At 56.4% G+C, this 27,993-nt stretch overlaps 1 protein-coding gene across 1 annotated transcript; it reads right to left on the bottom strand.

Annotated features, from left to right (window-relative positions):
* Positions 1-1,402: 1,402 nt before the first annotated feature.
* Positions 1,403-27,605, bottom strand: Gyg1 (glycogenin 1). The gene is made up of 7 exons (XM_042665659.1): positions 27,527-27,605; positions 25,889-26,024; positions 24,205-24,379; positions 23,811-23,973; positions 9,396-9,522; positions 3,943-4,162; positions 1,403-2,207 (listed from the first exon to the last, which is right to left on the bottom strand). Exons 1-7 carry the CDS (start codon positions 27,531-27,533, stop codon positions 2,034-2,036), a joined length of 1,002 nt encoding a protein of 333 aa, XP_042521593.1. The 5' UTR covers positions 27,534-27,605; the 3' UTR covers positions 1,403-2,033.
* Positions 27,606-27,993: the final 388 nt, after the last annotated feature.

The raw sequence follows: 27,993 nt of genomic DNA, 5'->3' as shown, positions 1-27,993 counted from the left end.
TTTTAGTACATTGACTCTTAAAATGCATTTGCAAAATACAGGCATAGAGGTTGTAAAGTAGGCATGCACTAATTTGTGTATTAATTATAGACTTTGATCATCCAGCATGTTACCAACGCCCAGGTGGATGCATTTGACCTTCATGTGGGCAAGTTTGTCTTGGGGCCGAAGGCTGCTAGGCCCACCGGTGTTGGCAGCAGACAGAGGAGAGGTAATTACCACAGTGGAATCTTAACATGGAGATACAGCCTGTTTATCCACCTTACTCAGTAAGATTGATGGTCTTGGCTACCTGGAAAGAACATTTTTGACACAGATGGAAGGAAAGCAAGCTCAGCCCCATTCAGAAACTTCCCAGCCACATAGCTTAGACATCATACGCTACTTTCTGTGACAAACATCACTTCTTCTAAAAGCTAATGGCCTTCACCAAATACTTTTGTAAAAGAAATTATGTAAACTTTTATAGCCAGTTTCTTCTGCTGTGTTAAGGATAGGCAACAAAAAGTAGTACATAGAACACAAAAGTGTTTTGCCTGACTTGGGTGCTTTTATGTCTGGTTTATATCAAAACTGGATCTTAGCTTTTCTAATACTCGTAATGCATATGCCATGGCCACAGAAGGGAGGTGGTATTTATCTGAAGCTCTGAGTGCTGTGTGTCGAGGGAGGGCTCTGTGGAGGCACCTGACACATGGAGGCACTTCAAGCTTTGGTAAGTGTTTCAAGTACTTGAAGATCACTGTAACTTGGTCTCTACCAGTCCAAAGTGGCTGTGGTACCCTGGAGTAATTTTTCATTTCCTGTCTTACAGTTGTAGGTAAACACGCTCAGGGTTCTCCTTGAGCTCGTGGTGGTCTGCCTCCAGGGTGGCTTCTAGGCCATCCTTGTCCACCGGGTGCCCTTCCGCCACCACATAAGAGTAAGCTGCATGGAGATGGCGGAGGTGCCTCCGCTCAAACCTCAGCTCGTTCTTCCACTCAGAAGTTTTGTCCTCTCCTTTGCAGTTACTTCTGATGTCAGTTTTGAAGGTGTTTTGGGCCAGTCCTTTCCCTCGCTTGCCATCCCTTGCAACCTAACATCATCTGTAAACTTGCTAACTGTTTACTTGAGATAAGAACTCTAGAAGGCATTGGTGCTGATTCTGATGTTCTGAAAGGTGACTGACTGACAGCCTGATAGTTTTCAGGTTGCAGTATTCTGAGTAACTCCTGGGTGGATGACAGACTAGTCTCATCTCACTTTGCGCTCTCCATTCACCATGTGGAGAACATTAGATTTAAATCTCCTAGGTAGCATGATCCCTGTGTCAAGCTTTACACCCTGACCGATTACAAATAATTTAACATGACCTGTTCATGTTCAAGCATGAAGTGGGGAATACTGAATTAAACCACCAAGATACCATGATAAGTCTTTATTTTTCATATAGGATGCTACTGCAGGGAGCCATCAGAACACACTACTATTCCAAATACACAGAACTGAGCAAAAGCTTTTCCACATGCTGCCTTGAGGTGCAGGGAATACTGACGCACCGTTTATGGGTAGTCTTGTGTAAGTAAGACTCACTTGGCAGTGCCACTAAAGGCAGTTCCAAAAGGCAGGTCCCCAGAAGTGAAGGTGTAAGCAAGAGAGAGGTGGGCCATGTGAGAGGAGAGCGTGGAGCTCGGATCTGAAACACGGTAGAGTTCAATCTAGCCATCGCCACAGTGTGATACCGCGTCTCCTTCACCCAGTACCACAGTCAGCATGGCAAGAGTTCCCGAACCACTAGCTAAACCAGAGAAAGCCGATGTGTACAGCAAGCCTAAGAGCTGCACGCCCTCAAAGCGTGAGATGATGGAGACGCTGCGCTGCCTAGCTCCTCACCACTTCTGCCCAGTTCTCACCTGCTTCGTGCAAAACCCTTAATCTAGTAAGTGCAAGCCTCCACAACTGTAACAGACCTCTCGCAACCCAGCTCTAGATACTATGAGCCTTGTCAGAAACAAGTGCCTGAGACGGGCTGTCCACAGAGAACGGCGGTGCCGCTACTGGAGGTAAGTGTCAAGTTTCCTCTGGATGTTATCGAAGGAGTCCACTCCCAAGTAATCGGCTTGGCCCTGTTCCCACCTCTCCTTCCGCTCTTCGGAGGACACGAAGGGCTGGGGTGCGGCGGGGCTCTCCCCGAGGGACAGGTGTGAGACGGCTCCGGAGACCTGCTCCTAGAAGAAGACGTCATGAGAGACGTTGAGAGCTGGGAACGAGACCGTGCGAAAGAAAGCAGCCAACTGAAAAAGGTGAGAAGAGTCAGGGTGGACTGTCATGCAGAGTGGCAAAATGAAAATAATTACATAGAGCACACGGGGAAAGACACAAAAATACAAGGGTCGCATGGCGGTTTCTCCTAACAAAATGAAGACTTCTCGACTCAGTGGAGACATAGAACAGTAACTGGGGTAATGTTTAAGTTCTGCATACCTTTCTACAGAAGCCACAAGAGAAAGCCAGTGAATAGGCCAATCTGAGAGCTGCAAACAGTTCATTGGAGAGCGTTAAGACGGGCGGGCAAGGGAATGAACACAAGCCTGGTGATAGATAAATTCGCAGTCTGGGTAGGCTTGGAAAGGTTGAGAACTTAAACAAAGCGATACCTCAGGTGCTAAGGACCTGCCCAGAAAGGCTGCAACACCTAGGTAAGTTGCTGCACTGAAGGAAGGAAAGTGGGGTGACTTCCGGACTTAGGTACTAGAAGGGGTGAACGATAAACACTGGCACTGGTTGTTCTAACGCCTGTCTGTTGGTCTGTCTCCATGGAGGGTGTGGCCGAGCAGCGCGGGAGGGGCTGCCCGGGCTCAGGCGCCTTCCACCCCATTTGCAACAGGAATGGTCCTCCGTCACCCCGCCCAGGGCCTGTGAGCTACAGCAAGCTCCCAGGCTAGATTCTGGGCGTCTGTGCCTAGGTCGGCATTTCAAGCATAATCTCCCTCGCCCATCACAAACAGCGCTGCCATCCACACAGACCTCAGGCAGGCCCCACCTTGAATTTTCGTAAGGATTGCAGTCTTTCTGACCTGGATTTGAGTCCAGGTTCTCCTCTTTCGGGGAGAAGGGAGGGGGACAGCCCATACTGGATGGAGTGGAGTGGTGGTAGGGTTAGGTGAGCGGGGCTCAGTTACTGAGCGCCTTGCTCCAGGTGCGGGGCAAGTGTGATGCTATGGCCTGCATGCAGCAGTGAAGTAAGAAGGTGGAGCGAGTTCCTCCTCTCCTCTCAAGTCTCCATTTTGTACAAATGGTAGCAAGTTACATGAGGACAATATCTGCGGTAGAAAAGGGAAGGATCTCTGGTCACTGTGGCCAGGGAGGTAACTGATTCCAGTCCGCTCGTGTCCTCCTGTTCTCCGTGTCTTAGTGTCAGATCACATTCCTGCTCCTCTTCCAAGCCATCCATAGAAGAAGCTGCCTCAGAAAACGTGCTCACGACAGACAGTCGCTACTGTGGGCCTCCCTGAGAGAGCTCCATGGCCCGGCAGCAGCGCCGGAGACTGGCGCTGGGACCTCCACACCATCCTAGGAACCCGCCGTGTGTCCACACTGCTGTGGTTTTCACCACACACACGCTTTTCTAAGCGGTTCCTGCAGTGTTGAATGGGGGCCTCCCTGCTCTCCTGCTCACCCAGGACTTTGTACGTGCCAGGCAGGCACTTGACCACTGAGTGGCCAGCCCAGCCTGGACGCGTACTGCTTTGGGGATCATTTCAGAACCTGTCTGTGGACAGGGAGCAGGGAAACGCACAGTTGCAGCATGTGAGTGTGTGGAAACCCACGGAAGTCCCTCTCCATGCTCCCAGATCTAGAGTTTTCCACACAGCGCACTTCCGTGCTGGCACTGCTCTACCACCCTTTCAGAAGTGCAGCACTAGCTTTTCATGAATGCCGAGAGGAGAAAGTAGGACCTACCACACTCAGGTATGAGCCCGGGCCATGGGTCAGACCGAAGGTTTGTAGCAGAGGGGCGATGGAGGTGGTGAAGAGCCCCCACCACAGGCCGAGCAACTCCGGGTGAGTCACAGGGGTGTCGTGGGACACGCTTTTGACACTTTTGGTTTGGGGGTCATAAGTGTAATTCCATGGCTTCACACGTCCCAGGAAATGCACAACCTTGGCACTGGCGCCAAACCTGTGGAGAGACGTGGAGGAAACGGTTGGAGGTGTGGATGCTGGCGTGGGCGGCACCCCACCTGGCAGGTGGGGAGGAGGCAGCTTCGCTGTAACCATGGGAATGGCTTTCTAAATGATTCAGCCTGCTAAAGACCCTGTGTAAAAGCAGCAGCCAAGGCAGGAAGGGCGCAGCCGCTCGGAAAAGCTCAAGTGGGCCAGAACTCCTGTCCCTAAACGTCTGCCCCCATGGTGTAGAAAGCCTGTCCCTAAGACAAGCCTGCCACAGTCAGCACAGTGGCAGTGCTACTGAGCACAAACCAAAACTGGGATGCACTGTGAGCTTCAGTCCTTGCTCTCCTGCTCTCCTGACATCCCACAAATGGAAGCTGTGGCAGGTAAGGCTGCCAAGACCAGGCTGTTAGAATGTGCCAGGTACAGATTAGTGTCACGTGCTCTCCCTCAGTTTACCTCCACAACAACTGAGGAAAGCAAGGCATGAAGCTGAGTGGTACAGAGGGCTGCCCGCCCGTGGGTGACGCCCAGCCGGAGCCTCGCTGTGAGACACTTCCAGAATTGTCATTTGTTCATCCACAAGGCCATGCCCACCCACAAACAGTGAATCTGAAAGGAGAGACGCCAATGCACCAAGCTCAGCCAAGAACCCAGACCAAGAAGCAAGCAGCAGGGCAGAAGGCGCGAGGCAAGACAGCTGGACCACGCAGCCGCACCCACCGTGCAGGCGAGGCGCGGAGCTCCCACCAGCACCCAGCACCGTCCTCCTTGACGGGCACAGCCTACCATCCCAGTCGACTCACTACTCATGCCTGAACACCTAATACCACAGAGAGTGAAGCAGCAGGAAACGAGAAGTTGCTTCATGCTTAAACTATTTTAGGGGCTGGCAATGACTCTCAATGGTAGAGCACTGGCCTAGCATGTGAACAAGGGGAGGGGAGGGAAAGGAGAGGTGGAGGGGGAGAGGAGGCGAGGATAAAAGAAAAAAGGAACGGAAGGAGAGGGGGGAAAATGAGAAGAAAGTTAAGGGAAATAATAGAAAAGCGGGGCGGGGGGGAAGGAGAGGAGCAACTGGGGCACACCTCACGGAGGGGCGCGGGGCCCTCTCGGGTGGCGTGTGTCCCCAGAAGGCCGCACGCAGGTGGGGTTGGGAGGCAGGGAGCTGAACTGCGGGCCCAGGGCAGGCGGGGGCCTCACTGAGAGGAGCGGAGCCCATTTCCTGATTCATACCCAACTGCCAGCCAGGAATGAAAACAAGATGCAGGGCCTCTCCCAATTGTCTCTAAAGACCCGTGGCCATTCATTCTGCCCCAGCACGGGGATTGGTCTCAGCTTGCACACATCTCTTAAAATAAATGTTCTAATTTTAACTTGCTAGAATCTGGAAAGAGCCGTCCAGATCACAAGACATGGTTTGAACCTGACCCAGCACTGAGACTGCTTATGTGAGCCGTGAAAATAAATCCCGGTGACCCTATGTTACCAAAAGATGAGACAGAATTTTCCTGAGTGGCTTAGCGGCTGGGAAACGCGGGTGTACTGCAGGGAAGGGAGGAGGAGCTGGACCGCAGGAGCGCACAGCATCCCCATTCTCCCAGGAAGCATGGCTTGGGGAAAGCATCTTAGTGAGGAGGGCCATGGGGGGGGGGGGGGGAAGGGGAGGGAACCACGGGGGCAGGGGAGGGGTGCAGCAGCGTGGGAGAAGCTCCCACCCCTAGGCCGAGCCCCTTCCAGCTGCCCTGCATGTGCTCTCTGGAGAGCCCTGGAAGTGAGAACTGCTAAAGCCCAGACCCTCAACACACACTGGGGCCTGGCCGGCCACGTGCGTGGCCTGGTGCTGGCCTCTCCCTAGACTTGGCCACACTGCCCCCGCACCGTCTCTCCTGCCGGCTGTGCGTTCGGTGTCCCCGACACGGCCTGCCTCTGACCCTTGTGTGGAGCCCCTCCTCTCCCACCCCCTGCACCTCGATCCCACCCACGTGAGAACCCACAGCCGCTGTTCTCCACGTACCCGCCCCGCTGCATGCCCTTCCGGCCCTAAATGGCCATCCATATTCTCGGCCTTCACTGTCAGACACACTTGGACAGGCTCCCAAGGGCTTTCTCCAGACTTCTCTTCCCAAGGCCACTGGTGAGGAAGGAGGAGAGCTGGGGAAGGGGAGGGGAGCGGGGGGGAGTGGGGACGCCTGGCCTGGCTCTGTGCAGTCTGGGACAGCTGACCGAGGAGGGCGGATGCGGGGTGGGGAGCCGGCCTGACCCCTGCCGCCCGCCGGTGGGGACGCCCGGCCAGTGGGCCTGGTCGTCACCTAAACATGGCAAAGCCACACACCGGAGACTTCCAGACGAGAACCCCTGCTTTGTTCTAGGGAGAAGCCATTTTCATCCTCTGGATCTCAACCTTTTTCTGGGAAGTTCACTTAGAGGATTAAAACAACCGAGTTCTTGAGAGACAGGACTAAGATTCCAAGTTTCCTCCTCTCCCCCCCGCCCCCCCGGGGTTAATTCAGCCCCACTGGCTTCTTGTTCAGCCTTACAATAAAAGAAACACAAGACCAACTTCTCCCGAAAGGCAGAGTGCCCCATGCTGGTAATAAGGTGGGCAGCCCGTGGAGGTAAGCTGAGTCACGGGGAGACGAGACCCATCGTGTCTGGCGGCTAGCACCTGCCCATGCTGGTAATAAGGTGGGCAGCCCATGGAGGTAAGCTGAGTCACGGGGAGACGAGACCCATCGTGTCTGGCGGCTAGCACCTGCCCATGCTGGTAATAAGGTGGGCAGCCCGTGGAGGTAAGCTGAGTCACGGGGAGATGAGACCCATCGTGTCTGGCGGCCAGCACCTGCCCATGCTGGTAATAAGGTGGGCAGCCCGTGGAGGTAAGCTGAGTCACGGGGAGACGAGACCCATTGTGTCTGGCGGCTGGCACCTGCCCATGCTGGTAATAAGGTGGGCAGCCCGTGGAGGTAAGCTGAGTCACGGGGAGAAGAGACCCATTGTGTCTGGCGGCTAGCACCTGCCCATGCTGGTAATAAGGTGGGCAGCCCGTGGAGGTAAGCTGAGTCACGGGGAGACGAGACCCATCGTGTCTGGCGGCCAGCACCTGCCCATGCTGGTAATAAGGTGGGCAGCCCGTGGAGGTAAGCTGAGTCACGGGGAGACGAGACCCATCGTGTCTGGCGGCCAGCACCTGCCCATGCTGGTAATAAGGTGGGCAGCCCGTGGAGGTAAGCTGAGTCACGGGGAGACGAGACCCATCGTGTCTGGCGGCCAGCACCTGCCCAGGATGCAGGGCGTCTGTGTCGCACAGCTCCCTGTTACTGCTTCAGCCGAGGGGCCACGCCCACGACAACAAACCAGGTCTGCAGACACCTCTCCCGGGCTCTTGGGAGTGAGTCCTCTGCTTGCTTCAGGATGCAGGTGGCATGGCTCAGGGTTTGCTCCTTGAGCATGAAGGCAGGCCATGGGGATCAGATCCTCACAGTCCTTATCTGGGGGTGCTGGGGGAGGCCTGTCCCCCAAAGGGACCACACAGGAAGTCGTTCTGCTGCAAGGAGCAGCGTGCTTATGAGCACGGGTGGGCATGCCCCCCACCCTGCGAGTTCTGGGTCAGGAAACAGGAGGACGGAATGCCCGGGCACACGGAGCAGAGATGGGAGCCACCCAGCAGAGGGCCGCCCTGCCTGCTCAACCTGACAGAGAAGCCCAATCATCTCCTCAGATCCTCAGGCACGAGTCAGAGCTAAAGAACAGGCCTGGGCCCCGGGGAACGTAAGCACCGCCGCACCCGGGCTAAGGCTGACAGCGAGAGCAACACGGCGCCTGGCCCGCTCACTGCGCCCTCCGACGGCCCCGAGCGGGTCCTGATTCCCTCCTCAGTCTGCACCCGCAAAGTGGGGCGGGGGCCGAGCCACGCAGCAGGGAAAGGCCGGTGGGGCTCCTCCTGCCTGTGGCTCCAGTGAGCACAGGGCTGCACTGCCCTCAGCTGGGCGTGAGTGGCCCCACCCCGCCGGGTCCCCCCGCCCCCCCCCCCCGCTCCTGGGCACCCAGGATGATGTGGAACCACCGTGCTAGGTCCCCAGCCAGCAAGTGGCCATCCAGAAGGTGGCCTGAGTCTGTCTCCAGAGCTCTGACCTGACAGCGGCACCACTGAGTCCTGCTGACCCCTGGGTGTCTGGGAGGTGCACCCCTCTGAGGGTGACGACGCCCAGCCCAGCCGGGGAGCAGGGGGGAGGGAGGCGTGCACCCCAGCGGGTCTGTCTGTCCAGCCGGGGAGCAGGGGGGAGGGAGGCGTGCACCCCAGCGGGTCTGTCTGTCCAGCCGGGGAGCAGAGGGGAGGGAGGCGTGCACCCCCAGCGGGTCTGTCTGTCCAGCTGGGGAGCAGGGGGGAGGGAGGCGTGCACCCCAGCGGGTCTGTCTGTCCAGCAGGGGAGCAGGGGGGAGGGAGGCATGTACCCCAGCGGGTCTGTCTGTCCAGCAGGGGAGCAGGGAGGAGGGAGGCGTGCACCCCAGCGGGTCTGTCTGTCCAGCTGGGGAGCAGGGGGGAGGGAGGCGTGCACCCCCAGCGGGTCTGTCTGTCCAGCAGGGGAGCAGGGGGGGAGGGAGGCGTGCACCCCCAGCGGGTCTGTCTGTCCAGCAGGGGAGCAGGGGGGAGGGAGGCGTGCACCCCCAGCGGGTCTATCTGTCCAGCAGGGGAGCAGGGGGGGAGGGAGGCGTGCACCCCAGTGGGTCTGTCTGTCCAGCAGGGGGGAGGGAGGCGTGCACCCCAGCGGGTCTGTCTGTCCAGCAGGGGGGAGGGAGGCATGCACCCCCAGCGGGTCTGTCTGTCCAGCAGGGGGGAGGGAGGCGTGCACCCCCAGCGGGTCTGTCTGTCCAGCAGGGGGGAGGGAGGCGTGCACCCCCAGCGGGTCTGTCTGTCCAGCAGGGGGGAGGGAGTCATGCACCCCAGCGGGTCTGTCTGTCCAGCTGTGGGGCGGGGGGGAGGGAGGCGCGCACCCACAGCGGGTCCGTCTGCCTTCTTGACCGTGTGTGTATATGACTGGGGAGAGGGCCGCACCAGGCTTTGGATAAGCCCCGTCCTCCACCGCACGCCAGGGCCCTGGGGCTCACCCCACACACAGGCAGCAAGATCAGCTCCTCCGAACTGCACCCTGCATCATATCAGACAAAAGCTCAACTTCACTCAACTTCACTTCCCTCAGAAAGATGAGAGGTGCCCCAGGGCATTATGCACACACACTCACGCTTTAAACGCCGGGAGGTAGGAGTAGATGGAGATGCTGCTCATGTTATAAATGAAAGGCAGGTGTTTTCTGATATCCGTTGTGGCCCAGCTGCTAAAAAAGGTGTTGAGTAAGCCCTGGTCCCCACCTGAAAGAGAGAGAAAAGAGCATGGCTAGTGGACCCCAAGCAGCTCACAAGCTTCACAGGAGCATGGAACCAGATCTTCAAAATAGTCACTGATTAGGGCTGGGAATGTGGCGCAGTGGTAGAGTGCATGCCTTGCAGGCATGAGGCCCTGGTTTCGATTCCTCAGCACCACATAAGCAGAAAAAGCTGGAAGTGGTGCTGTGGCTCAAGTGGTAGAGTGCTAACCTTGAGCTGAAGAGCTGAGGGACAGCGCCCAGGCCCAGAGTTCAGGCCCCACGACCGACAAAACAACAAAAAATACACAGTTTCAAGGTCCCATGTCACCCTTATAAAAGATGGTTTTGGGAGTGGCCATTCCCCAGTTCATATAATTCAACTAGTGTTTACTGAGCAGCTACTATGTGACCAGACACCAGACCTGGGGCTCTAGGGCTGATAACAACAAGAGGTGGGTGTCCTCTGCACAAGGGCGCTGGGTGGGGTGGCAGGGGAATCGGGAGTGTGTGTGTGGGGGGTGGCAGGGGAATCGGGAGTGTGTGTGTGTGGGGTGGCAGGGGAATCGGGAGTGTGTGTGTGTGGGGTGGCAGGGGAATCGGGAGTGTGTGTGTGTGGGGTGGCAGGGGAATCGGGAGTGTGTGTGTGTGGGGTGGCAGGGGAATCGGGAGTGTGTGTGTGGGGGGTGGCAGGGGAATCGGGAGTGTGTGTGTGGGGTGGCAGGGGAATCGGGAGTGTGTGTGTGTGTGTGTGTGGCAGGGGAATCGGGAGTGTGTGTGTGTGGGGGTGGCAGGGGAATCGGGAGTGTGTGTGTGTGTGTGTGTGGCAGGGGAATCGGGAGTGTGTGTGTGTGGGGTGGCAGGGGAATCGGGAGTGTGTGTGTGTGTGTGTGTGGCAGGGGAATCGGGAGTGTGTGTGTTTGGGGTGGCAGGGGAATCGGGAGTGTGTGTGTGTGTGTGGGGTGGCAGGGGAATCGGGGAGTGTGTGTGTGTGGGGTGGCAGGGGAATCGGGAGTGTGTGTGTGTGTGTGTGGGGTGGCAGGGGAATCGGGAGTGTGTGTGTGTGGGGTGGCAGGGGAATCGGGAGTGTGTGTGTGTGTGGCAGGGGAATCGGGAGTGTGTGTGTGTGGGGTGGCAGGGGATTCGGGAGTGTGTGTGTGTGTGGGGTGGCAGGGGAATCGGGAGTGTGTGTGTGTGTGGGGTGGCAGGGGAATCGGGAGTGTGTGTGTGTGGGGTGGCAGGGGAATCGGGGAGTGTGTGTGTGTGGGGTGGCAGGGGAATCGGGAGTGTGTGTGTGTGTGTGGGGTGGCAGGGGAATCGGGAGTGTGTGTGTGTGGGGTGGCAGGGGAATCGGGAGTGTGTGTGTGTGTGGCAGGGGAATCGGGAGTGTGTGTGTGTGGGGTGGCAGGGGAATCGGGAGTGTGTGTGTGTGGGGTGGCAGGGGAATCGGGAGTGTGTGTGTGGGGTGGCAGGGGAATCGGGGAGTGTGTGTGTGTGGGGTGGCAGGGGAATCGGGGAGTGTGTGTGTGTGGGGTGGCAGGGGAATCGGGGAGTGTGTGTGTGTGGGGTGGCAGGGGAATCGGGAGTGTGTGTGTGTGGGGTGGCAGGGGAATCGGGAGTGTGTGTGTGTGTGGGGTGGCAGGGGAATCGGGAGTGTGTGTGGGGTGGCAGGGGATTCGGGAGTGTGTGTGTGTGTGGGGTGGCAGGGGAATCGGGAGTGTGTGTGTGTGTGGGGTGGCAGGGGAATCGGGAGTGTGTGTGTGTGTGTGGGGTGGCAGGGGAATCGGGGTGTGTGTGTGTGTGGCAGGGGAATCGGGAGTGTGTGTGTGTGGGGTGGCAGGGGAATCGGGAGTGTGTGTGTGTGTGTGGCAGGGGAATCGGGGAGTGTGTGTGTGTGGGGTGGCAGGGGAATCGGGAGTGTGTGTGTGGGGTGGCAGGGGAATCGGGAGTGTGTGTGTGTGTGGGGTGGCAGGGGAATCGGGAGTGTGTGTGTGGGGGGTGGCAGGGGAATCGGGAGTGTGTGTGTGTGTGGGGTGGCAGGGGAATCGGGAGTGTGTGTGGGGTGGCAGGGGAATCGGGAGTGTGTGTGGGGTGGCAGGGGATTCGGGAGTGTGTGTGTGTGGGGTGGCAGGGGAGTCGGGGAGTGTGTGTGTGTGTGGGGTGGCAGGGGAGTCGGGGAGTGTGTGTGTGTGTGGCAGGGGAATCGGGAGTGTGTGTGTGTGTGTGGCAGGGGAATCGGGGAGTGTGTGTGTGTGGGGTGGCAGGGGAATCGGGAGTGTGTGTGTGGGGTGGCAGGGGAATCGGGAGTGTGTGTGTGTGTGGGGTGGCAGGGGAATCGGGAGTGTGTGTGTGGGGGGTGGCAGGGGAATCGGGAGTGTGTGTGTGTGTGGGGTGGCAGGGGAATCGGGAGTGTGTGTGGGGTGGCAGGGGAATCGGGAGTGTGTGTGGGGTGGCAGGGGATTCGGGAGTGTGTGTGTGTGGGGTGGCAGGGGAGTCGGGGAGTGTGTGTGTGTGTGGGGTGGCAGGGGAGTCGGGGAGTGTGTGTGTGTGTGGCAGGGGAATCGGGAGTGTGTGTGTGTGTGTGGCAGGGGAATCGGGAGTGTGTGTGTGTGGGGTGGCAGGGGAATCGGGAGTGTGTGTGGGGTGGCAGGGGAATCGGGAGTGTGTGTGTGTGGGGGGTGGCAGGGGAGTCGGGGAGTGTGTGTGTGTGTGGGGTGGCAGGGGAGTCGGGGAGTGTGTGTGTGTGTGTGGCAGGGGAATCGGGAGTGTGTGTGTGTGTGTGGCAGGGGAATCGGGAGTGTGTGTGTGTGGGGTGGCAGGGGAATCGGGAGTGTGTGTGGGGTGGCAGGGGAATCGGGAGTGTGTGTGTGTGGGGTGGCAGGGGAATCGGGAGTGTGTGTGGGGGGGGGGGGTGGCAGGGGAATCGGGAGTGTGTGTGTGGGGTGGCAGGGGAATCGGGAGTGTGTGTGTGTGGGGTGGCAGGGGAATCGGGAGTGTGTGTGTGGGGGTGGCAGGGGAATCAGGAGTGTGTGTGGGGTGGCAGGGGAATCAGGAGTGTGTGTGTGGGGGGGGGTGGCAGGGGAATCGGGGAGTGTGTGTGTGTGGGGTGGCAGGGGAATCCGGAGTGTGTGTGTGTGGGGTGGCAGGGGAATCGGGAGTGTGTGTGTGTGTGGCAGGGGAATCGGGAGTGTGTGTGTGTGTGGGGTGGCAGGGGAATCGGGAGTGTGTGTGTGTAGGGTGGCAGGGGAATCGGGGAGTGTGTGTGTGTGTGTGGCAGGGGAATCGGGGAGTGTGTGTGTGTGTGTGGCAGGGGAATCGGGAGTGTGTGTGGGGTGGCAGGGGAATCGGGGAGTGTGTGTGTGTGGGGTGGCAGGGGAATCGGGAGTGTGTGTGTGTGGGGTGGCAGGGGAATCGGGGAGTGTGTGTGTGTGGGGTGGCAGGGGAATCGGGAGTGTGTGTGTGTGTGTGTGGCAGGGGAATCGGGGAGTGTGTGTGTGTGTGTGGCAGGGGAATCGGGAGTGTGTGTGTGTGTGTGGGGTGGCAGGGGAATCGGGAGTGTGTGTGTGGCAGGGGAATCGGGGAGTATGTGTGTGGGGGGTGGCAGGGGAATCGGGGAGTGTGTGTGTGTGTGTGGCAGGGGAATCGGGGAGTGTGTGTGTGTGGGGTGGCAGGGGAATCGGGAGTGTGTGTGTGTGGGGTGGCAGGGGAATCGGGGAGTGTGTGTGTGTGGGGTGGCAGGGGAATCGGGAGTGTGTGTGTGTGTGGCAGGGGAATCGGGGAGTGTGTGTGTGTGTGTGGCAGGGGAATCGGGAGTGTGTGTGTGTGGGGTGGCAGGGGAATCGGGAGTGTGTGTGTGTGTGGGGTGGCAGGGGAATCGGGAGTGTGTGTGTGTGGGGTGGCAGGGGAATCGGGGAGTGTGTGTGTGTGTGTGGCAGGGGAATCGGGAGTGTGTGTGTGTGGGGTGGCAGGGGAATCGGGAGTGTGTGTGTGTGTGGGGTGGCAGGGGAATCGGGAGTGTGTGTGTGGCAGGGGAATCGGGGAGTATGTGTGTGGGGGGTGGCAGGGGAATCGGGAGTGTGTGTGTATGGGGTTGCAGGGGAATCGGGAGTGTGTGTGTGTGTGGCAGGGGAATCGGGGAGTGTGTGTGTGTGTGTGGCAGGGGAATCGGGAGTGTGTGTGTGTGTGTGGGGTGGCAGGGGAATCGGGAGTGTGTGTGTGTGTGTGTGGGGTGGCAGGGAAATCGGGGAGTGTGTGTGTGTGGGGTGGCAGGGGAATCGGAAGTGTGTGTGTGTGGGGTGGCAGGGGAATCGGGAGTGTGTGTGTGTGGTGGCAGGGGAATCGGGGAGTGTGTGTGTGTGGGGTGGCAGGGGAATCGGGGAGTGTGTGTGTGTGTGTGGCAGGGGAATCGGGAGTGTGTGTGTGTGGGGTGGCAGGGGAATCGGGAGTGTGTGTGTGTGTGTGGCAGGGGAATCGGGGAGTGTGTGTGTGTGGGGTGGCAGGGGAATCGGGAGTGTGTGTGTGTGGGGTGGCAGGGGAATCGGGGAGTGTGTGTGTGTGGGGTGGCAGGGGAATCGGGAGTGTGTGTGTGTGTGTGGCAGGGGAATCGGGGAGTGTGTGTGTGTGTGTGGCAGGGGAATCGGGAGTGTGTGTGTGTGTGTGGGGTGGCAGGGGAATCGGGAGTGTGTGTGTGTGTGGGGTGGCAGGGGAATCGGGAGTGTGTGTGTGGCAGGGGAATCGGGGAGTATGTGTGTGGGGGGTGGCAGGGGAATCGGGGAGTGTGTGTGTGTGTGTGGCAGGGGAATCGGGGAGTGTGTGTGTGTGGGGTGGCAGGGGAATCGGGAGTGTGTGTGTGTGGGGTGGCAGGGGAATCGGGGAGTGTGTGTGTGTGGGGTGGCAGGGGAATCGGGAGTGTGTGTGTGTGTGGCAGGGGAATTGGGGAGTGTGTGTGTGTGTGTGGCAGGGGAATCGGGAGTGTGTGTGTGTGTGTGGGGTGGCAGGGGAATCGGGAGTGTGTGTGTGTGTGGGGTGGCAGGGGAATCGGGAGTGTGTGTGTGGCAGGGGAATCGGGGAGTATGTGTGTGGGGGGTGGCAGGGGAATCGGGAGTGTGTGTGTATGGGGTTGCAGGGGAATCGGGAGTGTGTGTGTGTGTGGCAGGGGAATCGGGGAGTGTGTGTGTGTGTGTGGCAGGGGAATCGGGAGTGTGTGTGTGTGTGTGGGGTGGCAGGGGAATCGGGAGTGTGTGTGTGTGTGTGTGGGGTGGCAGGGAAATCGGGGAGTGTGTGTGTGTGGGGTGGCAGGGGAATCGGGAGTGTGTGTGTGTGGGGTGGCAGGGGAATCGGGAGTGTGTGTGTGTGGTGGCAGGGGAATCGGGGAGTGTGTGTGTGTGGGGTGGCAGGGGAATCGGGGAGTGTGTGTGTGTGTGTGGCAGGGGAATCGGGAGTGTGTGTGTGGGGGGTGGCAGGGGAATCGGGAGTGTGTGTGTGTGTGTGTGGCAGGGGAATCGGGGAGTGTGTGTGTGGCAGGGGAATCGGGGAGTGTGTGTGTGTGGGGTGGCAGGGGAATCGGGGAGTGTGTGTGTGTGGGGTGGCAGGGGAATCGGGGAGTGTGTGTGTGTGGGGTGGCAGGGGAATCGGGGAGTGTGTGTGTGTGTGTGGCAGGGGAATCGGGAGTGTGTGTGTGTGGGGTGGCAGGGGAATCGGGAGTGTGTGTGTGTGTGTGGCAGGGGAATCGGGGAGTGTGTGTGTGTGGGGTGGCAGGGGAATCGGGAGTGTGTGTGTGTGGGGTGGCAGGGGAATCGGGAGTGTGTGTGTGTGTGTGTGGCAGGGGAATCGGGAGTGTGTGTGTGTGGGGTGGCAGGGGAATCGGGAGTGTGTGTGTGTGGGGTGGCAGGGGAATCGGGAGTGTGTGTATGGAGTGGCAGGGGAATCGGGGAGTGTGTGTGTGGCAGGGGAATCGGGATTGTGTGGGGTGGGGTGGCAGGGGAATCGGGGAGGGCATGGGGGCCGTGTGGTCGTGCAGGGCCTTACAGGCACATGTTGGCCCGGCTCAGAAAGGAGCACGCTTCCACGGGACCCTGCGTTCAATTTAAACCATGACCCGAGGGCTACAGAGAGGCACCAGATGAACATGGGCAGGGCTGGGGGCCAGGCAGGGTGGAGGACCCGGTGGGGGGGACCCGGTGGGGCTGGGGCCGGGGCAGGGTGGGGACAGTGGCAGAGCAAAGCAGCCCTTGGGGCCAGCCCGACCTGCACAGGAGCAGGAGGCTTTGGAGAGACACCAAGGCGTCCGGGGTGAGGGCACCCAGAGTGGGGGCCAAAGGAATGAGCATGGTGACTGCACCTGCTGACCGGCACCACGGGAGTTCCCCTCCACTTCTCCTGGTATTATTTTCTTGATTGAAAACTACGGATACAGAGGGGTGAGAAGGAGGGCCGTCCTGAGACTTTCCCTCCAAGCACGATGCGCTTCTACTCATATTACCAACCCTGGTGCTACCAAAAACCACAGGGAGCCAAGAGCCCAATAAACGCCACACACCCAAGGCCCAAGTTAAGAAGCCAGGCATCAGCAGCCTGCTGTGGGTATCATCTGGGAGGCTCCCGTCCAGGCCCAGCACCTGGCCAAGAGGGGGCCTCCATCCCAACTTTGGAGTTTTATTGTGAGCTTGCTTCCTTATGTTACTTACTCCATGTACTGTGTATCCGCAGACAACAGCAGTAGCTTTTCCTAGTTTGACTTTATGAAACTGGACAGTATGCTCACTTGTTTGGCGTTTGGTCTTGGAGACAGGCCTTCACTTATGTATCCTAGACTGGCCTCCAACTCAGAGTCCTCCTGCCTACAGCTCCCAAGTGCTGGGATTACAGGTGTGGATCCACACCACAGCTGGTTCCTTTGCCTGGTGCTTTTCCCCCTTTCTCCTTCATTCACGGCACATTATAAATCCTTTAGAAATGGAATAATCCCACTCAAAATGACTGGCTCTTGGACTCTCATTCCACAGAGGCCTGCACGGCCAGCCTGACTTCCAGACCCAACCTTCCTATGCCTGGGAGCTGGAGCTCGGGCTGCTGATGCCCGCGCCTCTGCTGGCACCTCTGCCACAGAGGGCCATGTCCGCTCGGCTCGGCCTCCCGTGCACAGCAGTCCTGTGAGCAGGAATGGGAGGGAAGGCAGCAATGTGATGTGGCCAGCCTACCGTGCCACTGGGCACTGCCCCCTCCCCCTCCCCAGCAAGAACACAGCTCAGCTGGCAGCACAGGCCAGGGCTGTGGTCACGGACGGGACCTCAAGGGGTCACCATGAGTGCACACTATGAATGACAACAGTGCTAAATACCACCGAGGGTTTTGTGACTTGTTAGGTAAAGTCTTAGTTCTGCAGCCTAGAGAGCCTAGCTATCATTTCCCGAATGCACAGCTAAACATTTCAAGGTCGCTCAAATGTTTAAACTCCACCAGAAAGATCAATGTGTGGCGTGAGCGATACCCTCTCCTTTAACTACAGAGCAAAACAGAAGGAGCCTGTCGCAAGCCCTAAAAAGACCCCCTGGAAGACAGATGACTTTCCACTACCAAAGCCACTGGACTTCCATCCAGTCACCTCAGACTTTGAGGCAGCTTTCTTTCCTCTGGCATTTAATTCCAGTCATCTCAGAAGCACAAACACGGTTATCAGCCAGCAGCAGGGAGCCAGCAGCAGCCCAGGGGAGAAAGGAGAGGGAGCAGGCCAGCACACCTGCACTGTTTTGTGGACAAAAGCAAATATCAGACTCTGCCATCCTTCTGCCAGGCACTGGGCAAGTAGCAAGCTCACAACCACATGGTTATTTTCTAGCTCTTCTGAGCAGGGTCAGGAGCCCAGGCACAGGACATAGCATCATCAGAGAGTGTGTCCAGTGGTTTTCACAAGACCGTAATGCTCCATCTCATAAATGTGTGCATGTGTTCATCACTCTGTAGCTTGTAAGCTCGCCAGACTGTTGGCTGGTGGCTGGTCAGTGTGGGTGGGTGGGTGGGGACATTCAACTCCAGCTTAAACTTGAATCCCACTCTCTCTGCAACCAGGATGCCCCTGACCTCTGCTGCTAGGAGCAGCCCAGTCTCCAGGAGGAGGGGCATGAAGTGGGAGCATTCACTTTGGCGGAAATGCAAGATGGTGTTTCTGCAAAATCAGAATCCATTTGACTTGTTTGCCTATGAAAACTTGAGACGGTCCGGTCTAGAGAGTTTTGGACAAGGACTCTTTCTAAATTTATTATAACAGAGGATGCTGCACGTAAAAATATCATTTCAAACTATGCACTGGCGGTTCACGTCTAGAATCCCAGGGAGCTGAGACAGAAGTCAGCCAGGACATACACACGAGCCCCTTCTCAGCCGCCAGTGCATGTGGTAGTGCAGGCCTGACACCCAGCTGCCCAGGCAGACATCGGGATTAAGTTTCAGGTCAGCCTAGGCAAAAATTCTGGGACACACTATCTAAACAAAAGCAGGGCATGATAGCACTTATCTGTCTGCAGAGCTACTGCTGGAAGCCACTAGTGTGTGGATTGCAGTCCAGGCAGACAGGGGGATCTTGGCCCAAAAGTAACCAGTGGGGAAAAAACGTTACTACCACAAAAAAGTCATTTCTATAGGAAATGACTAGTTTGCCATAGTTTCAATTCTCATCCAGTAAGAGGGCAGAGAGAGGAAGAGCAAAGCATCTCTTCCTTTGCTTGCTTTTTAACTATTATCAAGCTACAGACAAGGCTGAAACCCACTTCTCACAATGCACCCTGGCAGACATCACTCTGAAGCCCACTTCCCACAATGCACCCTGGCAGACAACTGTGTGGCCTATAGGGAACATGCTGATGGCCACCAGGTAACAGCTTAGGGAGGCCCAGCTCCGGGGCTGGGGATCATCCTGGGGTTTACGCAGGATCAGTGGATTAACCCGAGCTTAGCAAGATCCAGGCCCTACCCTTCCCCCATCCCTGCTTCTCAATGGCCGTAACCCACTGATTTACTGTTGTGAGAAGAACTGATTTATTTCACCACGTTATGCCAGACCTTCTCTTTTTCACATCTAAAGAGCGATTCTTGGCAGGTAAACTACTGCACACATGCCAGGAGACACTCATTTTAAACTAGAACGTTACTTTCCCAGTGTCGGGCAGATCTTCCTGACCCAGACTATCTCAGCACTCTGAATCTGTACCAACTGAGAGGAGGCTACCTGCACCATCAGCTATGAAATGTCTTTCAGGTCTCAAAGAGCGTAAGTTTCCAGAGGCAGGGATAAAAATCTGCATTATTTACATCTATTCTAGGTCCTTAAACTCAGCGTCTTTGCTCAGCCTGGAGGCTAAAATGACTTGAAACAATAAGTGGGCCTGCTACCAAAAGGCAGGCCAGAGAAATCTCTCAAGAAAACTCCTAGATCCCATAAAATGCTGCACAGCTGCTGACTGTGCTGATTGAGCATGGCAAGGTGCTTTCAGACATTGTGGATGACAGGGAGCAGAGATGAAAGATCCCAGCCTCTGTTTCCTCTGTGAGATGAGCTGCTGTGTCTGCTCAGAGAACTGAATTTAAAGTAATTAATCCATAATAACGCCAAATTGACAGGGATCTTCCTCCACTGAGATTTACTGTAAAGAACGCTGCAAGGTAGGAGCACGCACACTCACGCGCGCACATGCGCGCACACACACACACACACACACACACACACACACACACACACACACACACACACACACACACACACACACACACCTTCAGCCACAGAGTTTAAAGGGACTCCAGCTCCCATGTGGCTTTGCTCCAGGACATCAGGAAAACCACCATCCTGACGCTGACAACAATAGGTTCCCAGTGGTAGTTAAACAGGCCAATCAGTAAATACTGGTCACCGAATGCATGGCTTCCTCACAGGGCTGTTGAGGAATGAATGAAAACGTCAAAGGCTGCACGGGAGCCTGCGCGTGCGCGCGCGCACACACGCACACACACACACACACACACACACACACACACACACACACGTGTCACATGGTGGTCCCTCCCGCCTCGTCTCTCTCGCCCACAGCGGGATCTCTGAGAGCTGCGACGCTAAAGAAAACAGAGAGCTAGGTTCAAAAAGACTCCTGGGTACCATGAGGTAAAAAACTCTCTGTGGGTTCACTTACTTTGCCACTGCATGTAACCCACAGTTTCCACTTTCTCATAGGTAGTGTATCAACGATCAGTTAAGGATAGGAATCAAGGCAGCTGACAAAACACTCTGCGGGCAGCAAGAACCTCTCGTGTGGCAGCTGGCCAAGGACCACCCCAGGAGGAGGAGGCAGGGCAGAATCCACCACCTTGGGATTTCACGCACTCTTGAATATTTGTGAGCAAGGTGGCTCAGACCGGACCAGGGCTAGCTCCATTTTGGAGGAAGGCATAGCACAGAGTCTCATTAACTACAAAGATGACAACGGTGGCTCTGGCTCAACCTCATACTTTCATAAAGTTTAGCACCATATCTTGTTCTGTAAAACATCATCTACAACATTAAAAAGATCAGGCATGGTGGCTTCTACCTGCTATCTTAGCAACTTAAGAGGCAGAGATCGGAGGGAGTGTGCTTTGAAGCAAGTCCAGGCAAAAAGTTAGTGAGACCCTACCTCAACCAGCAAGCAGGGCAAGCCACGGTGACATGCATCTGTAGCCCTGCTAGATGGAAGGGCATAGACAGAGAGGGAGATTTTGGTCCAAGGCCAGACTCAGGCAAAAACATGAGACTCTGTCTGAAAAATAACTAACACACAGAGGGCTGGAGGCTTGCTCAAGAGGTAGAGCAAGTGCCCAACAGGCGTAAGGCTCTGACTTTGAACTGCAATTCAGCCAAAACAACAACAAAACATTATCACACTCTATTTCAAGGAACCTCTAATTGCTCAGAAACTGGAACATGAAGATTACACATTCTGCTTATGTTAAAACTAAACCTAAGCTAGGCGCCAGTGGCCCATGCCTGTCATCCTAGCTACTCAGAAGGCTGAGATCTGAGGATCACAGTCTAAAGCCAGCCCGGGCAGGAAAGTCTGTGAGACTCTAGGTCCAATAAACCACCAGAAAACCAGAAGTGGTGCTGTGCTCAAGTTATAGAGCACTAGCCTTGAGCTGAAGAGCTGAGGGACAGCGCCAAGGCCAAGAGTTGAACTCTACAACTGACAACGCCATCCCTACCCCCTCGCAAAAAAAACAAAAACAAAAACAAAAACAAACCTATTCTCTATCTTTTCCAAAAACACAAGTATAGACTAAAATTCCAGTACACCAATAAAAAGCACATATTATTTAGGTTACAGTAAATAAAACAAGTGCCAAGATGCCAAAGAGGTCAGAAAGGATGGGCTTGCACACAGGAGAGATGGAATGATGATGACAGAGTTTCTAAGCACTAAGCTCCTGTCTTCTTTGTTACAGACACTTTAGATTCACACAAGGAAGGAAAATAAAACGCATTGTGCATCCAGATCAGTTCTTCAAAATCAAAGAATCAAGCACACCATCTTCATTTCTCTTGAGGACGTACAGGAGGTGAACCTGTGGCTAGCACCCACAATATCAGGACTCAGTTTCCTGTCACGGAGAACAAGACTGGAGCCTTCTCTGCTTCTTACAAAGTGCTGGTGGCTCAGTCCCACAAAATGCTAGTCTAGTAGAGACTACACAATAGTTCAACTGGGTTCAGCTTTCGGGAAACGGAACTTCAGTGATGAAGACACTTTTGAGATAACAGAGTGATAATGGAAAGATACAGAACAGTAGAGAGACTGGATGCAGAGCCTCCTGTAGGGAGAACAAGATGCCAGCCATGAATGGGCAGTGTCATCACTGTTCTAAGTTCTCACTCTGGACACTTGGGAAGTCAAGGAATGCAGCATGCATGGCCATATGAGGGGTGCTGCCGGGCCGCAGGCAGTGGCCGGGGAGGAGGCTGGAGGGGCTGATGGTGAGAAGAATGACAGCCACATTCCTTTGCAGAAGGGCTCTGACCATGGTCACAGAGCTCAGCCAGAAGCAGCCAGAGGGGCTTGTCAGCATTCACCAGTCCCAGCCCCATTGTGCCGCTCATCACCAGGCTCTACCACGTCCAGTTAAACACGAGTTTCAGTACTAGTTGGCGACACACTCCTGAGTCTGGAGAGAGCTTTCTTTGCTACGTGTGACTCCCCTGCACACCACAATTTTCACCAGGAGCCTCTGGCTTCTTCTCTGAATTTGGAGAGTTGACAACTCCCTGTGGGTTCTCGTCTGCAGGGCTGATGGCCTGACTCTCCACTAAGCACTCCTGTTAACTGAGCAAGTGCAATCCCTGGTGGGGAGCGGAGCCAAGGGAAGGGCGGCGGGAGAGTGAGGGAGGTGAGGGTGAGGAAGGAAGGTGAGCTGGAGGCTCTGCAGCTGGGTGAGGCAGCCAGCAGGCTTAGACCCTCCCAGTGCTTCCCCTTTCTGGTGGAAAGTAGGAAGGGTTTCCTCACCCAGCCTGTGTACCAGCCGATCCACCTGCTTGGCCAGTGCCTGCGGACGGACACCAGAACATGGCGGACAGACAGGCTGAACTCCCAGCTTTGAGTGCCAGACTCAACAACTCTAGCCTGAGCTGCTCAGCTGTGCATGGCTGTCTTCGCATCTGGGCTGGACGCAGGATTCTCCCTGTGTGATGACAGTCATGTTCTGGGTGGGTGGCGGTAGTCAGGTCTATTTTAGAATGTGAGCACTGGAGCTGGGCGCAGTTACAATGGGTGCCTGGCAGGTCACATTTGCTTCCTTCATACAGGAGGAGAGGAAAGCCACTCCAAGCAGACAAACAGTGGACTTTGGCTAAATGTTCTCTTCCCTTTCTGCAGAGGTAACTGTCACAGTGCAAGCAGCAGTGAACTTGAACTTGAGTCCACAGCTTTCAGCTGAACTTGAGTTCACACACAACGTTCATTCCTTTCTATGAAAGGAAATCAGCAGAAACTCAAGACGTGAAAAGGGCAAAAATGCACTTTTTGGCCAATATTAATGTTCAATGTATTATTTGCTTACTTAAGTTGCTTAAAACAAGACTGTATGTCTTGTGAGATAGAGTGTGTGTTCTGGCCTGGAGATTCCTGCTGTGTTTACAGAATCAATTAGTTGTATAAGGGGTTCCATTCTGCATGTCCATGATGTGCATACAGTTTATGTCCTCTACCCCAATCTTTCCTATCCCCCTACCAAACAGAGGGAGCCCAGCATTCTGACAGGTGGCGCTGAGGGCTCTCTATGGAGGGGAGCTGTCCTTTCTGTTGGCCAGATGTTAACAGTTGAGATAATAAAAATGTCTCTAGGCCAGGTTTGGTAGCACACAGTGGTGGTCTCATCACTTGAGGACTGAGAAAGAAGGATGGAGGGTATGAGGCCAGCCTGAGCCACACAGCCAGACCCTGTCACAACAGAGGAACAAACATGCCAACAAGCAGGCCTGCCAACAGCCACTGACGTTGCCAACTGTCCTTTTGGGGGAGTGAATTGCTGCTGGTTGAAAGCTACTGGCTTAGACTGTAAACTAGCCAAGCAGCAACACAAGACTGAGACAAAGTTCCTTATACTTTGTAAGGAAGTTTCAGAAAGTAGCGAATCCCAGACCCCGGCCAACTGACAACACCAAACCCAATTTCCACCAACAGCAAACCATCTATCACAGATCCATGCACGCACCCGTGTGTGTATGTGTGTATGTGTGTATGTGTGTGTGTGTGTGTACACGCACTGGTACTGGGGCTTGTACTCAGGACTTGGGTACTGTCCCCGAGCTTTTTCACTCAAGGCTAGTGCTCTACCACTTAAGTTTTACCTCCACTTCTGACTTTTTGCTAGGTAATTTTGAGGTAACAGTATTTTCCTGCGCAGGCTGGCTTTGATCCTCCAAGCCAGTCCTCAGATCTCAGCCTCCGGAGTAGCCAGGATTACAAGCATGAGCCACCAGTACCCAGACCTTTTTTTTCCTTTTGAATAATCATTGTAATTATCATACTCTTTAAAGATGGAAAAACCACTTAAAGCAAGCCTATAAGATTATTTGAGTCAGCACTGATCTTATGTTCTATAAGAAAAATGGTGCATTTACATAAACACAGGCACAGGCACGCACGCGTGTGTGAGTGCATGCACACACACACACGTTAAAATGCTTGCTCCATCTCTTGTACATGATGCAATGACACCTCTGAGAAGAGCCACTCTTAGAAGTGGTAAGGAGGACGGGACAGGCAGACCATGGATACATACCATCAAAACTGCCCTGCTCAGCGGCCAGCTGCAGCAGCTGGCTGTAGGTGTCAGCCGAGGGCTGATAGACGAAGACCCCGGAGTTGAAGCAGTCAGGCCATCCCGGGTCTGGTGCTGCTGACAATTCTTCTCTCTCGAAGAGATCGTCGATATTTGCTAGGACCTGATGCAGAGGGGAGAGAGGCATTGTTGGGACCGCCTTTGGCAGACCCTCCTGCAGTTCTCACTCAGTACCCAGCACAGTCATGGATGGGGTACTGTCCCTCTCCACCTGACCCTTCTACGGCAAGTCACGGCGGTCAGGACGCTGGTGAGTCTCGCCGAGCATCTCAGGGGCCTAGAGGTGCGTCAGCAGGCGTGGATGCCTGCGCTTTCTCTCACAAGCCACACTCACCAGCGTATCTGCATCCATGAACACACATTTGGAGTACTGTGTGAGGGACCAGCAGTGCAGCTTCGTCAGCGTGGCCCCCAGCTCAGGCCGCTTCATTAAGGTCAGGTGTGCAGAGTCACCACTGTCTAAGACATCTACCGTGAGGACTTCGTCGAAGACCGTCTCTAGGGCTTTCCTGCCAAAATAAAATCACGGTCCTCAGATCTCAGTCTCCCAGCTAGTGTGGTTTGCAGATGTGAGCCACTGGCACCCGGGGGACAGCACATCTTTGTACAATGATATTTTGTGCAACGATGCATTTGACAATTATATGTTACTAGATTCTGGCTTACCACTGCGTATTTTAGCTAATGATGCTGGGTAATATTGCCTGTAACACGCACAATGAGGCCTAGAACTAATGATTCTGGCTAAGGTAACTGACTGAGAGCTGACTGAACCTTTGCATCCCAGGAGCAACAAAGGAGCATGGCTTTCTGGTCTCTGTTGTTCTGGGGTGACATGTAACCCGTGGGCATAATGAGAAACTCACTTTGGTCTGTGAGCTCCCACACTTCTCCATGCCCAGCATTAACTGGCTTTTACTTTAGGAAGCGTCTATGAGAGGTCAGTATGAAGGGCTTGGGTAAGGCACTAATCTTAGCACAAGTGGCCTGTGGTTGGTAGGTTGATACAAGGAAGGGTCCGGCTTCCGATTCACATTCACACCAACAGACTCAGGCTCGTGCTAACATGTTTTTTCTTTTTAATGTAAGGGGGTTCTGAATTCCTATGAAGATCAGAAAATGGTAAAAATAAACAGAACAAAAAGCTGCTGATGTGTACAGAAATTTTTCAGTTAGTTATTAGCCTTAGAAACTAGGTGGGTTCATTCATATGTCCCAATTTTTTGTGGGGATGGGGCAATACTGGGGTTTGAACTCAGGATGCTGGCCTTGCTAGGCAGGTGCTCTTACTACTGAGCAATGCCTCCAGCCCTGATTTGTGCTTGCTATTTGAGATAGAGTCTTGCTTCCTGCCCAGGCATGCCTAGTACGATCCACTTACATTCGGCTCTCTGGTAGCTAGGAAAACAGGCGTATTTCACCACATCCAGCTTTTCCTTGAGAAGGCATCTCATGAACTTTTGTCTTTCGGGACCAGCCCTGAATGTGATCCCAGCAATCTTAGCCTATCAGTAGTTAGGATTCCAGGGGTAAGCCACAGATTCTCTGGTCATACCACAAATTTTAATCCCAACAAAGCAAAATGAACTACCTCAGATTGGAGGCGGGGCTCAAATAGTACAGCAAGTACCAGGCCCAGAGTTCAAATCCCAATTAATAATAATAATAATAATAAAAGTAAACTAACTCAACCACAAGTACTTGGTGCTTTACTGTGCTTCCTTTAGCAAAACCACTGGCTCAAAGAGGTCTTAGTGAAGACTATGTTGCAGGTGAGCAGTTACACCAGAAAGGCGGGCTAAGCAGGGAGCATATGAACCCAAGACCTGCTAGCTGAGGTCAGCAGCTGAGGTCAGACACGCCTCTGGAAGGAGGAGCATGTCCCCAGACACAGGAAATGGTTCCACACACTGGAACCCTACTCAGCAACTCTCATCTTTCTCTACACCCAGGTCAACTTCTAACCAGAAACAGAAGGGAGTCAGCACTCAAGGGCAGGCAGCCAGGGGGGTGCTCACCTCATGGCGTCTGAGACCTGGGGGGTGCTCAGCACGACCAGCTTCCTGGTGGTCCCCTGCTGCTTGAGGGAGCAGCCCAGGACCAGGGCACCTTTGGCATAGGCGTCGTTTGTGGTCAGTGTCACAAAGGCCTGATCTTAACACAGAGAAAAACACACTCAGTACAGCCTTGGTGCTGGGCAAAGGTGGAATCAGCTCCTGGGAGATCAATTCACTGCATCAGTAAAGGCAGGGAAAAACCCCGAGTAGTCATTTCAGGAATGGTTCAGTAAGCTGGTACCACTGGCTCACATCTATAATCCTCTCGGCTGAGATGAGGAGGCTCATTTCCCAAAGATCACAGTTTAAATCTAGCAGAAGAACCTGCTAGATTCCATCTCCATCTCCAAAATGACCAGCAAGAGAACAGGAGGGGAGGCATGGCTCAAATGGTAGACACCAGCCAAGCAAGCAAGCTGAATGAATGGTTCAAGACCACAGTTCAGCAGGGTTGCCTAACACCTTGCTAGAGGATGATCAGATCCAGCCTAGACACGGTGAGTTAGCACACCAAATCGCAGCTTAGCACCCGGGGTGGGGCGTGGGGGGGTGAATTTGGGGCAATTAACAGGTGATCACAGGAGATTAAGAACTACTTTCCCCTGGCCTTGCAGGGCTGGGGGTGTCTGGGGCCTGCGGAATCCTTTGGTCCACACACATGCTTGCTGTCGGCTGTTCCCAGGGGCGGCCCGCACTGATGACATTCTAAATGCTCCAAGGGCCCCGGGTGGGGAAAGGGCCCCCACTCCGGGGGGGTCTTTTCACTCATCCACAAATCCAGCTGTCTGTCAGGAGCAGAGGTCCGTTCCTGGGCCGGTTGCACGACTCAGGTCCTCCACCTGACTCTTCCCTCTCTCTGGAACCGAGTTCCCGGCCCCACCGCACGAGCGAGCTCCGAGAGCTCCTGGGGAGGCCTTCCCGGCTTGCACCGGGTTCAGAGACCGCCCGTCCTTCCTTCGTGGACGGTCAGACAGACAGACAGACGGGGACACACACCGACCTCCAGAAACGCCTCTCAGGAACCGAGGGCCAACATGGATTCGTCTTCCTGCTCAAGGAACGTCGGCCCTGCGGCCCGGTCCTCCGGGGACACCGGGTGCACGGGTCACCCCGGGGCGCGGCTTTCCTCACACCCGACGCGGCCCCGGCGCCGTTTTCGCTCCCCGTGCGGTCGCCATCCGCCCCCCCGCCCCCGTCCACGGTGACACCTGTCACTCCACGCCCAGGCCCGGCCCCGCTGCTCCGGTCCCGCACCCGGGGCCGGCGGGCGGAGGGGGGAGCGGGGCCGCGCCCTCCCGCGCCCGACGGCCGCGGCCCGGGGACGCGGAGGGCGCAGCGCCGGGCGGGGCCGCGGCCGCCCCGGACCGCGGCCTAAAAATAGGCTGGGGGCGGCGGCCAGGGCCGGCGGCGGGCGGGGCTGCGGGCCCCGGGGCCGCGGCCTGCCTCCCGGGGCCGCGCGGGGAGCTCGGGGGTCCCGCGGAAGGGGGACTCGGGGGCCCCCGGGGCCCCGCGCGGCCGGCCCCGCGGTCTGCAGCGCGCCGGGCGCCCCGGCCGGGCCGGGCGCGGGTCCCGGGCCGGGGAGGCGGGGAGGGCGCGTACCTGCCATGGCGGGCGCCGCGGGCTGGCGAGGCCGGTGCGTCCCTCCGTCCGCCTCTCTGAGCGCCCCTCGGTCCCGGCGTCCCGCGTCCGGACAGCCCGACCTCGCTCTGCGGCGGTCAGGCGGCAGCGCGCCCGGCGCCGCCCCCTGCGCTCTTATAGCGGCCGTCACGTGGGCGCGCGTCGGGCCCCGCCCCCTCCCCGGCCCCGACCTCCCCGCCCGGCCCCGCCCCTCCCCGCCCGGCCCCGCCCCTCCCGGGCCCCGCCCCTCCCGGGCCCCACCCCGCCCGCCCGGCTCGCGCCTCAGTTACCGCCCGGCCCGGCGTCGGCTCCACGGGGCCACCTGCCGGGAAGCGCGGGCCGCCGACCCCAGGGCCGGTGAGTGCATCCGCAAGGCGTCCGACTGGGACCTCAGGACCCCCTGACTGGGACCCCCGGGACCCCTGACTGGACCCCGGGACCCCTGACTG

Source organism: Dipodomys spectabilis, unplaced genomic scaffold (assembly GCF_019054845.1).
Source record: "Dipodomys spectabilis isolate Male_0828 unplaced genomic scaffold, ASM1905484v1 ptg000340l, whole genome shotgun sequence".
Taxonomy (NCBI): domain Eukaryota; kingdom Metazoa; phylum Chordata; class Mammalia; order Rodentia; family Heteromyidae; genus Dipodomys; species Dipodomys spectabilis.
Note: the sequence above shows the minus strand (reverse complement) of the source record. Positions and strands in the feature narration are given on the sequence as shown.